The sequence below is a fragment of the Dromiciops gliroides genome, chromosome 1, assembly GCF_019393635.1.
Source record: "Dromiciops gliroides isolate mDroGli1 chromosome 1, mDroGli1.pri, whole genome shotgun sequence".
In the NCBI taxonomy this organism is placed as follows: domain Eukaryota; kingdom Metazoa; phylum Chordata; class Mammalia; order Microbiotheria; family Microbiotheriidae; genus Dromiciops; species Dromiciops gliroides.
This window is the reverse complement of record NC_057861.1, coordinates 546,468,906-546,481,974: the sequence shown is the minus strand read 5'-3', so window position 1 is coordinate 546,481,974 and position 13,069 is coordinate 546,468,906. Positions and strand designations below refer to the sequence as shown.

At 38.1% G+C, this 13,069-nt stretch overlaps 1 protein-coding gene across 1 annotated transcript in view; it reads left to right on the top strand.

Annotated features, from left to right (window-relative positions):
- VPS35L (VPS35 endosomal protein sorting factor like) overlaps window positions 1–13,069 on the top strand; it is a 121,451-nt gene that overhangs the window by 101,396 nt on the left and 6,986 nt on the right. The window contains exon 29 of the mRNA XM_043975875.1: window positions 5,620–5,738. Within this exon, the coding sequence (XP_043831810.1) occupies window positions 5,620–5,738 (119 nt within the window). The remainder of the gene's footprint in view (window positions 1–5,619; window positions 5,739–13,069) is intronic.

The window sequence follows — 13,069 nt, the reverse complement described above, 5'->3', positions numbered from 1 at the left end:
TGCCACCTAGCTGCCCCCCATGAAGCCAACTTTCTATCCACTACATAGTGCTGCCTCTATTGATGCTACATATTTATTTGGATTTTATTCTTTACAAAGTTAATGTTCCTCACAACAGCTCTGTGGGTTAGGTTATGCAAGAATATATCCATTTTACAGATGCAGAAATTGAGGCTCAGAGATGTTGAATGACTTGGCCATGCATGTATTCTCTGTGTACAGAGAACACTTATTGTTCTGCGCTCTTTTCAAGCCAGGCTTCCCAGGTAATTTATGGGAACGTATTCACATAGGGTTAGAAGAAACTGTATTCTCTTAGGGAAGGACATGGAACTTGAAGGAAAAGAAAAATTGAGTATCAGAGGTGGGAACCTGAACCCTGTTTTTCAGACTCCAAGTCCCACATTGAGGTCCCATTATTCTCCAGGAAACACTGCCCTGATGAACTTAGTTTAGTGTTCTGCCCTCTCCTTATGTACATAGGAGACTTTGTGAACACTGGTTCAACAATTGACAAGCACTTTTTAAATACCTGCTGTGTGCCACACTTTTAGGCCCAGGAGACATGTATGGAGAATGAAACAAGCTAATTGGGGATGGGTGGGAGTAAGTACATATGTAAGTAGATATTAATATATTGTATACAAATACATGCAAATATATTGCATACATCTTATACCAATATTAATGTAAATATAACAAAAACATAAAATAATTCAATACAAGGTAGTTTGAGACAGAAGGTATTAAGAGTTTTGAGGATCACACAGAAGATAGTGCCTGAGTTGCTTCTAATAGGAAGAGAGAGATATTCTAGGTATGTGGGATGGCTAAAGCAAGAACATGGAGACAAGAAATGGAGGGCGTGGAAATCAGCACTACTGATTTGTTTGGATCACAGAATACATATGAGGTACGATAAAGTCCATTGGGGCTGGAAGGACAATTTAGGGTCAGGTTGTACAGGGCTTTAAAAGCGAAATAAGGGGCAGCTAGGTGGTACAGTGGATAGAGCACCGGCCCTGGAGTCAGGAGTACCTGAGTTCAAATCCGGCCTCAGACACTTAACACTTACTAGCTGTGTGACCCTGGGCAAGTCACTTAGCCCCAATTGCCTCACTAAAAAACAAAAACAAAAAACAAAAGCGAAATAAAATAGTTTTTATTTGATCTTAGAGGCAATAGAAAGTCACTGGAATTGATATAAAAAGGAAGCTACATGGTCAGTTCTTGGGTTAAGGGAAATATTTTGGCAGCATTATTTAGGAGGGCCAGCAAAGAGGCTGTTGCAGTAATATAGCCAGATGTGATGAGGTGGTAGCTGGCCTTGTGAATAAGAGAGAAGGTCACAGATGTGAAAGATGCTATGCATGTAGAAACTGAAGATTTGGCAATTGATTAGCTATGTGGTGTGAAGGAAAATAAAGACAATTCGGAGGGGATAAGCCTAGGAGACTGGAAGGAGATGGTTCCTTCCATAGACACTGGGAAGTTTGGAAGAGGGAAAGGTTTGGGAGAAAGAGAATGAATTCAATTTAGAAATGCTGAGTTTGCTTTCTGGAGCACAATTTGGAACTATGCCCGAAGGGCTATAAAACTGTGTTTACCCTTTGATCCAGCAGTACCACTTCTAGGTCTATATCCCAAAGACATTTTTAAAAAAGGATAAAGGAACTATTTGTACAAAAATATTTATAGCAGTTCTATTTGTGGTGACTGAAAATTGGAAATCAAAGGGATGCCCATCAATTGGGGAATGGCTAAACAAGCTGTGGTATATGATTGTGATGGAGTATTATTGTTCTGTAAGAAATGACAAGCAGGATGATTTCAGAAAAACGTGGAGTTACATAAACTGATGTAGAGTGAAGTGAGCAGAACCAGGAGAATGTTGTACACGATAACAGCGATATAGTTGGATGAAGAACTGTGAATGACTTAGCTATTCTCAGGAATATGATTATCTAAGACAATCCCAAAGGATAGTATGAAGCATACTATCTGCCTCCAGAGAAAGAACTGGTATTGATTGAATATAGACTGAAACATGCTATTTTTCACTTTCTTTCTTTAATTATTTTTCATTTATTTGTGTCTTGTGCAAAATGACTAATGTGGAAATGTTTTACATAATTTCATATGTATAACCTGTATTTGATTGCTTGCCATCTCAGGGAGGGGAGGTGAAGAAGAAAAGAGGGAGGGATAGAATTTGAAACTCAAAACTTAAAAAACCCCAAATGTTTAAAAAAATTAACATATTATTCTGGGGGAAAATATATTAAATTTTTTAAAAAGAAAAAAAAAGATGCTGAGTTTGAAATGTGTCCAGGATCCCCGTTGAAAATGCCTTGTAGTATTTGATGACAGGAGACTGAACCTTAGAGGAAAAACTAGGGCTTGATTTGGAGATAGGTGTGTCATCTCCATAGAGATGATAGTTAAACCCATGAAGGTTACCAAGAGTGTAGGGGGAGAAGAGGACCTAAGAAAGAAACTTGGGGAAAACCTGCAGTTAGGGCTGAGATCATGAGCTAGTCCAGGAGTCTTGAGAAAAGGCAGTTAGGTGAGTGCAAAGAGAACCAGTAGAAACATGTGTCATGAAAACCCCGAGAAGAGAGAGTATCCAGGAGAAGGAAATGGTCCACGGGGTCAAATAGGGTTAGAAGAATGAATATTAAGAAAAGACCTTCAAATTTGCCAATTAAGAAGTCTGTTTAGTAGTAACATAGGAAAGAGTAGTTTCAATTAGGTGATGAAGTTGGAAACCAGATTTCAAAGATTTGAGGAATTAGAGGAAAGAAAGTAGAATCAGCAAGTACAGGCAATTTTTTCTTTTCTTTTTTTTAATACTATTTTATTTTATTTTTTTCCCCAATTACATGTAAGGATAGCTTTCAACATTCATTTCTGTAAAATTTTGAGTTCCAAATTTTTCTCCCTCCCCGCTCCTGAAGCCAACAGGCAATCTGATATAGGTTATACATTATAATGATATTAAACATATTTCCATATTGGTCCTGTTGTGAGATAAGAAGCAGAACAAAAGGGAAAACTCACAAGAGAGAATAAACAAAAAACAAACAGCAACAAAGGTGAAAATAGTATGCTTCTATCTGCATTTAGACTTGATAGTTCTTTTTCTGGATGTGGAGAGCATTTTCCATTGTGAGTATAGACAACTTTTTAAGGAGTTTGGCTGAGAAAGGAGATACATAGGATAATTACGGGGGGAGAAGAAGCTAGTGAGCATTTTTGGTTTTTGTTGTTGTTTTTCTTTTGAAGATGGACATATTCAAAGGTAGTGCAGGAGGAACCAGTTCATAGGGAGAGGAGGGTGATTGAGGCAGTCTGCGATATTAGATGGAAGAGAATGGGATCAAATATGCACATAGAGGATTTGGCATTAGTAAGAAGGGCTACTTCTTGGAGAATGGTGGGAAGGAGAGAGTGAGAGATGATGTTGAAGGGTTTAGAGGTGAGAATGGGAGAAGAGGAAACTTACGTGAGTAGGTTCAATTTTTTTAGTAAAGTAAGGAGCAAGGACCTTGGTTGAGAGGGATAGAGGAGGGGGATGTGTAGGAGACTTGAGGAGGGAAAAGAAGAGTTAGAATAGCTTCTCTAAGGAGTGATAGAATCAGTTGGGCAGGAGGAAAAGTATTGCCTTGCTACAGTGGAGCTCAGTTGATATTGGATAACATGAATTTGTAATGTAATCAGTTGACATAATGGTGAGATGTCATGGTGCTACATTCATCAGCTCTGTGAGTAGGATGGTGGGAGCAATCTAGAGCTGAGGTTTGGCAAGTCTGAATGTTGATAGAGATTTAAACAGGGTTAGGGATTTAAAGCAAAGGATTGTGGAATTAAAATAGTTAACAATTAGCCCTGGGCTAGTATCAACAGCATTGTGTTGATGATCAACTGTGATAGACTTAATTCTTCTCAGCAATGCAATGATCCAAGACAATGCCAAAAGACTTATGGTGGAAAATGCTGTCCACATTCAGAAAAAGAACTATAGAGTCTAAATACAGATTGAAGCATACTATTTTCACTTTTGTTGTTGCTTTTTTGTTGTTATTTATTCTTTCTTTTTTTTTCTTTTGTTCTGATTCTTCTCTTACAACATGACTCATGTGGAAATATGTTTAACATAATTGTAATGTATAACCTATATTAGATTGCTTGCTGGATTTGGGAGGGTGGAGGGAAGAGAGGGTGGAAGAAAAATTTGGAACTCAAAAAATATCTTTGCATGTAATTGGAAAAAATTTTATAACCACAAATCTAATTAAATTTTTAAAAAATTAAAAAAATTTTTTTTTTGGTGAGGCAATTGGGGTTAAGTGACTTGTCCAGGGTCACACAGCTAGTAAGTAGCTGAGGCCGGATTTGAACTCAGGTACTCCTGACTCCAGGGCCAGTGCTCTATCTACTGTGCCACCTAGCTGCCCCAAATCTAATTAAATTTTAAAAAAGAGTTGGGGATGAGAGGAAGATGATAATCCAGGTGCTGAATCCCTTCAGAAAGAAGGAAGTAAGGCCTGGTGGTCGGTATACTACACCTATCATAATTTGGTTTGGGTGGACAGTTTGAGTGGACTTCAAAGGAGGAAAGCTTGCTAAGTGATAGAGGAAAAAGGAGGCTGTGGGAGTGGCAGTGAAGGGCAGGGAGTCATCTGACTTTGCTCCAGGGCCAGTGTGTCAGGGGTGTAAGAGAAGAGGCTGAGAATGTATCATTATCAAGGGGGAACTAGATCTCTGTCAGGTTTAGTTAGTGGAGGCATCTGAGAGAAAGAGGACCAGGATGAAGGGAAGCTTGTTCACTATGAAATGGGACTTCTTTGGGGCACAGTGGAAGGGGTGGGCACTGTTGGAGTTGGACACGACTGGGGTGTAGGGTTTTGAAGGATGAGAGTAAAAGAACGGGAGGTGGAAACTGAGAATAATTGCTCCTGTGTGGTGTAATTGGGATAGGGAGATACAGAGAAGCCATGGGGTTATGGAGGGTGGCAGAGGAAGGGCAAAGCTCTTAGTCTCCAAGGGACAAAGATCACTGGGTTCAACCTGGCCTGTAACCGAAGCTGGTTGCTTATGTTGATGGGATGGTGAAATGTTCTAGGACAGGCCAAAGTATTGAAGAGGAATAATGTTGAGATGTTTGTGTCTGTTGGATTATTTTAGGCCCCTGTGCTGAGTGGAGGACCACAGAGACACTCTAACTTCCGTTCTAGCATTCCCTTGATCTCTCTTGTTGCAGGTGTGTCTGTAGCTTAGGAAAGTGCTCAAAGGTGATGGGGAATGTGTACTTTGAACATAGCTAATGGAATTGAGCAGATTCACTTTTTGAAACATGGGTTCCATTACTAGCCAGTGGGAGGGAAAGTGTAACACTGCAGGATCTCTAGCTCAGTCTCTTAGATGGTACAGATGTTTTCTTTGTAGTAACCAAGTTCCCAGGCTCAACAGGAACTTGGTTAGGCCATTTCCATTTTGTTTTCCAAATTTCCCCAACATCTGCTAATGCTGTTTTTTCTCCTGACTCCCTTTTTCCTTGGATAAAGATAAAAGTTTGCTTAGGATAGATTTCTCACGTTTCATTGTTTGTCCACTTAGTTGATTCCAACGACAGCCTCTATGGGGGAGACTCAAAATTCCTGGCTGAAAACAACAAGCTTTGTGAGACCGTGATCACACAGATCCTGGAACACCTCAAAGCCCTGGGAAAGGATGAGGTACGTTGACTTAACCACTATTCACGCTATATTGCTGTGAGAGTATATGATATGGCCTTTTAGGCATGAGATGGAATATTTCCAGAATGGGACAAACTACTATGATTTTCTTTAGTTCTGAAACCGTTTTAATTGTTGGGGTTCCCCCACCATGCCTTGTTATTCAACGGCAGAGCTATTTTTATACATATGGTTAAGATGTTACATATGGTTGTTATTTATGATGGACATAAACATATCCAAGAAACCAGAATTGCTTTATAATGAACTTATCCTCTTCCCATATATCCTTGCCCCCACAAAGAACTTGTAGAATGTCTTTTTTATGCCAAATCCATCAGCTTTAGTGAATTCAGAACTTATCCTTGACAGAGGGCATAGATTTTGGTCTTGCTTTTTCACCTTGATGATAGTTGTTCCATTCTAGTGCTGTGCTGACCACAGTTTCCATTTTGGCAGACTTGGGACAAAGTTATGGATTATGGATGGACCCTGGGTCCTTATTTGAATTCTCGTTTGGTAGAGATAGATGAGGCAGATTTAATTCTCTCCGTTCTTTCCCCAGGTCTGACCTGTTTCATGAATTCAAAATGCAAACTAAAGTGCCTTCTACCTTATTAGGTGAAAGTAATAGACAGAGGTACTGAGGGTCAGCAAGCATGGCGTAATGGAAAGAATGCTGGATTTGAAGTCAAAGACCTGGGTTCAAATCCTGCCTCTAGTGGCAATGTGGTAATTCTGTCTCTATCATCTCTGACTGATAGTTATCCTAATACTGCTTCGGTAATCATGGATACAGTGAATTATACCATTGTGGGGATACCATGTGGTATGGCAGAATAACCACTGAGAGGGGAGTTGGGAGACCCAGGGTGAATTGTGCCTTTTCCTGTTAATGTTGTGTGGTCTTAGGTGAGTGTTTAACATAAAATGTGGGAATTAGATTAGATGCCTCTGAAGGTCCTTTCCAGCTCTAAACCTTATGGTCCTTTCAGCCTCAGTATCCTCATCTGTAAAACGAGGGGACTGAACTAGGTGATTCATTTCTTCCAATGGACCTTCCATTTTGTAAATCCTTATAATACCTTAGATTCATCTACTAATTATTAGGTTTCATTCCTATGAAAAGTGATGTGAATCATAGTCCTTTTCCTTCACTTGCTAAGCCCATCAGGTTTATTCTCACCTTCCACTTTGGAGGTGGGATAGGGAAGTAATGTAATTTTGGTGAAAGGCAGCCAAGATAAATGTGCAGAATTTGTTTGAAAATAAACTTCAAGGGGCAGCTAGGTGGCGCAGTGGATAGAGCACCGGCCCTGGAGTCAGGAGTACCTGAGTTCAAGTCCGGCCTCAGACACTTAACACTTACTAGCTGTGTGACCTTGGGCAAGTCACTTAACCCCAAATGCCTCACTAAAAAGAAAAAAACTTCACCCAGCTGCCAACATTTCTCTGTTTAATCAAGATTTTTCTTGGTTATGTAAACTGCAAGAACATAGTTCTTGGCCATAGAACAGCTAGTCTAAATCTAAGTCCTAAGCAGCAGATATGTAGTTGATAACATCTTTTGAGGAGGAAGACAGGTAACTCAACTTGGAATGTGCCATGCTCACCATTTAAAAATAAGTTCAAGCAATGCATCCAAAATTAGAAGGGAGGCAGAAAGCTGGGAAACAATTTTTGTGGCCAGTACTTCTGATAAAGGCCTCATCTCTAAAATATATAGGGAACTAAATCAAATTTATAAGAATCCAAGTCATTCCCCAATTGAGAAATGGCCAAAGGATATGAACAGGCAGTTTTCTGATGAAGAAACCAAAGCTATCTATTCCCATATGAAAAAATGCTCTAAATCACTATTGATTAGAGAGATGCAAATTAAAACAACTCTGAGGTACCACTTGACACCTATCAGATTGGCTAAAAAGACAAAAACGGAAAATAATAAATGTTGGAGAAGCTGTGGGAAAATTGGAACACTGATGCATTGTTGGTGGAGCTGTGAACTGATCCAACCACTCTGGAGAGCAATTTGGAATTATGCCCAGAAGGCGATAAAGCTATCCATACCCTTTGACCCTTTGACCCAGCAATACCACTTTTGGGTATGTATATGAATACAATGGAATACTATTGTGCTGTAAGAAACGATGAGCAGGAGGAGTTCAGAGAAACCTTGGAGGGTCTTGCGTGGGCTGATGATGAGTGAGATGCGCAGAACCAGAAGAACATTGTACACAGTATCATCAACATTGAGTGTTGACCTACTGTGATGGACTATATTCTTCTCACCAATGCAGTGGTACAGAAGAGTTCCAGGGAATTCATGATAGAAGAGGATCTCCAAATCCAAGAAAAAAAAGAACTGTGGAGTATAGATGCTGAATGAACCATACTATTTCTTTTGTTTTTGGTGCTGTTGTTTTTTCTATTTTGAGGTTTTTCATCATTGCTCTGATTTTTCTCTTATAACATGACTAATGCAGAAATAGGATTAATGTTATTATGTATATATATATATATTGTGTGTGTGTATGTATATATATATATATATATATACATATATATATATATATATATATCACATTACCTGCTGTCTAGGGGAGGGAGGGAGAAAAATCTGAAATTGGAAAGCTTGTATAAACAAAAGTTGAGAACTATCTTTACATGTAACGGAAAAAAAAATCAATTAATTAATTAATTAATTTAAAAAAATAAGTTCAAGAGAAAATAGTGAAATTTGGGAGTGTTTTCTGGGAACATTTTGATTCTTCTAGAACAACAGGCATTCCCATCTGAAATACCTAAATACTTGGATATTTTTATTACAGGCAAGATATGGATTGATTTGAAACTTAACATTGATATCTTTCCTGAAAGGGCAGTATGAAAACCTGTACGGACCACCTCCCTGCAGTAACTCAGCAAGCATTAGACCCATTGCTCATGCACATTAGAAGGACAGAAAAAACTGTGTCAGATTTCTCCCTGCACAGCAGGGAGTGACGCTTATGGCTGTGGAGAGCAGCCTTAATGTGGAACTTGATGATTTCAAGTGACTCTCCTCCTTTTAGCTTGAACACTCTGGGGACCCTGCTTCACAATGAATAGAAATGTGTTTTAAAGTCATCTCAAGGGGATTATGATGCTTTAATGAAGAACTTTTTGCAATTGTTTGGGTTGAGGTAAAGCTGGGAACCAGCCCAGATGCTTAACACTTCCTACAAGTGGCAGTTCTTTAGGAGAATTAAAAAGAAACTCGTCGTTTTCAATTTAAAGTGTTCTAGGATTTTGCAAACTTAGTACTATACTGTTATAATGGTCGTTAGTGCCTTTCTGTCCTTTTAGTATTGATCAACATGATTTTTCATTACAGGAACAAGCCCAATGGTATTGTTTTAAATGAATTTTAGCATTTAAAACAAGCAATATAATTATTCAGAAGAGAAGTACAGTGGGACAGCTAGGTGGTGGTTGTATTCCTTATTTTGATTTTAACAATATTTTCCACTTCAATGAATTTTAGTTTAAAAAGGTTCTCTTTTTTACTTGGCTTTACTTTGAAATTTTCTTTTAGTAGTATCCTTTTGGATCAAAGTAGAGAATGGTTGTCATCCTGTTACATGGACTGTTGGTCACTTTATCTGAAGAGTGCTAGATCTTCAGAAATTGCAACTTTTGCTTAATTAGCACTAATAGATGAAATGTGGGGCTTGTGTCCATCCAGTAGTAGAAGCACCTTCTTTTCTTCTGTTTTCTGGGAGCTTGGATATTGGCAAAAATGACATCTATTTCAGTTTGACAAGGTCAATATGCATTTGATTAAACTGATAGTTATAAGCCATTTACTTTTCTCTCTGCTTCAGTGAGGGTATTGTCTGGATTTACTCAGGCCAAAGTCAAGAGTAAAATTTGTTAATGTAGTGGATATGGATCAGACATAATTATGCAGCTACTTTTTAGGTAGGTAGGTTATTTGTTGGTATTTTTTAAATAGGTAGGTTGTTACAGAAGTAGAAATTGACCTCTGGCTCAGTGGGAATTTTCCTTTACAAATTAATAAACAGAAATTTATTCTCCCTCTTTTTCTCCACCTACCTTTGCCTCAAACACTCCAGAAAAGAAGGAAAACGAAATTCCAAATATCAACTATGCTATATTGAATTAATTTAGGTCTGGACCATCAGTGATGAACAGCATAACTTTTGGAATCCAGGGCCTAGCAGGTTTTTGGCCTGAATAATATGGAACAGAAAAGTAGGACTATATGTGAAGCCTAAAATTTCTAATAGCACAGTGCTTGGTACATAAGAAGCACTTAATAAATGCTACATGTAGCTTTTTTGTTTTCCAAATTTAGTAGGGTAGTTCCAACACTACCCTGATTTTCTGTGTGTCTTTCTGAGTTTCATCTGCTCTTTTCTATTTTTTATTTTTGGTGGGGCAGTAGGGGTTAAGTGACTTGCCCAGGGTCACACAGCTACTAAGTGTCAAGTGTCTAAGGCTGGATTTGAACTCAGGCACTCCTGAATCCAGGGCTGGTGCTCCATCCACTGTGCCACCTAGCTGCCCCTCTATTTATTTTTTTAAATGATTCATGAAAACTTCTTTTTCCTGCTTTTTTTCTCTCTGGTTAGGCATCAAAACCATATTTATATTATTGAAAGAGATTGGAAGGGTCCCTTCTTTTCCTATTTTTGAAAAAAGTGTAATAATGATATGATTATTTGCTTGAAAATTTGTTAGGATTCACTTGTAAATCTATCCAGTCTTGGAGGGTTCCCCCCGACACACACACTTTGGGAGTTCATTTATGCTAATTCAGTTTCTTTTTCTGATATTGAGTTAACTGTTTTTATGTTAATCTGGGTATTTTATATTTTGTAAGTAGCTATTAATTTCCTATCAGTTGTGAACTTTTTTGGTATATAATTGAGTAAAATAGTTTCCGACTATTTCCTTTATTTCTTCTTCAATTGTTATGAATTCTCCTTTCTCATTTTTTTTGCAGGGCTATGGGGGTTAAGTGACTTGCCCAGGGTCACACAGCTAGTAAGTGTGAAGTATCTGAGGCAGGATTTGAACTCAGGTACTCCTGAATCCAGGGCTGGTGCTTTATCCACTGCACCACCTAGCTGCCCCTAGCCTGAGGTGGTTTTTTTTGTTGTTTGTTTGTTTGTTTTTAGTGAGGCAATTGGGGTTAAGTGACTTGCCCAGGGTCACACAGCTAGTAAGTGTTAAGTATTTGAGGTCGGATTTGAACTCAGGTACTCCTGACTCCAGGGCTGGTGCTCTATCCACTACGCCACCTAGCTGCCCCTCCTTTCTCGTTTTTGATAGGGACAGTTTTGGTTTTCTTCTATTTAAAAAAAAAAAATCAGATTAGTTAACATTTGGGTTCTTAAGCACCTAGTTTTCTTTTTCAAATCTTTTTTTTTTTTGCTTTCATTTTTTTAAATCTCTTCTTTAATTATCAGAATTTCTGTTTTGTTGTTTAGTTGGGTGTTTTTCATTTGTTGTTGTCCCAGGCTTTTTGTTGCATGCCTTATTCATTTATTTGTTCTTTCTGTTTTTATGATGAAAGCATTTCGTGATAGAAATTTTCCCTTAAGGGCTGCTTTAGCTGCATCCCGTGAGTTTTGGTATGTTATGTCATTATTGTTGTTTTATCTGATGAAATTTTGTTTCTATTTGTTTTTTGTGTGTGACCCATCAGTTCTTTAGGATTAAGTTATTCATGCTCCAATTAATTAATTATGTTTACCCAATCAATTCCATGTTCAATTTTTTTTTTTTTTTAGTGAGACAATTGGGGTTAAGTGACTTGCCCAGGGTCACACAGCTAGTAAGTGTTAAGTGTCTGAGGCCGGATTTGAACTCAGATACTCCTGACTCCAGGGCCGGTGCTCTATCCACTGCGCCACCTAGCTGCCCTCCATGTTCAATTTTAATTTCATTAACTGTGGTCAATAAATCATGAATTTTGGCTTGTCTACATATATGTGTGTGTGTGTGTATGTATATATGGTGAAGGTTGTATGTCCCAATACCCAGTACATGGTCAGTTTTTTAAAAAGTGCTATGCACAGCTAAAGGCTATGCAAACTTCTTTTTGCTTCCATTTAGTAATTAACAGAGGTCTAATATCTCTATTTTCTTCTAAAGTTATATTCAGGTCCTTAATTTTTTTCTTATGTAGCTTTTCATTGGATTTTTCTAAGTCTGAAAGTGATACATTAAAGCCTCCCACTATTATAATTTTACTATTAATTTCTCTGTGCAAGTCAGTTAATTTTTAGATGCTAGGCATTTATGTTTTGGTGCATATACTTAAGTATTTATATTGATTCATTATTTTTGGTGCCTTTAAGCATAATGTAGTTTCTCTTTTTATCCTATTTAACTATACTGTACCCTTACATAAGATCATGATTACCACCCTTATTGTTTTTGCTTTTGAGTTAAGCTGAAACATAACAGATTTTGCTCCAGTCTTTCATTTTGACTGTATGTGAATCTTACGTTTTAAATCATCTCTTTGCTGAAGTTCAACATGTCCAAAATGCAACTCATTATCCACCCAAGCTCTCCTGTCTTCCTAACTTTCCTGTTATTGTTAAGGACACCACCATCACTTAGACTTGTAATCTCAGTGTCATCTTTGTTCCTCATTCTCTTACTATTCCCTTGTATTTAATCAGTTGCAAAATTTTCTTGATTCCACTTTTGTAACTTCTTTCATGTAATTGTCTTCTCTATTCTCACACTGCCACCATTGTGGTAAAAGTGCTCTCATTACCTCACCACCTGGTTGGTCTCCCTACCTCATCTCTTCCCACATCATTCAATCTTCTACTCAGTTGTCAGATTTATTTTCCTAAAGCATGGGTCTGATCATGTCATCTCCTTACTCAATAAACTCTTGTGGTTCTCTCATGTCCAGGATCAAATATAAAACCCTCTGGCTTATAAAGCCCATCATAATCTGGCATTTTTGCCGTTTGGAATTTTTTATTCTAAGTGCCTTCTCTTTTATAAGCAGTAGTTGCACATTCTTGTGTGATCATTATTGTGGCTCCTTGGTACTTGTATTGTTTCTTTCTGGCTGCCTGCAGTATTTTTTTTTTTTTTTCAGGGCAGTGAGGATTAAGTGACTTGCTCAGGGTAACACAGCAAGTAAATGTCAAGTGTCTGAGGCCAGATTTGAACTCAGGTACTCCTGAATCCAGGGTCGGTGCTTTATCCACTGCACCACCTAGCTGCCCTATGATTTCTTTAAATATGGGTAACCATGCTTTTTGGAGAAGTTCATGATTTTCAAGTAGTCTAAT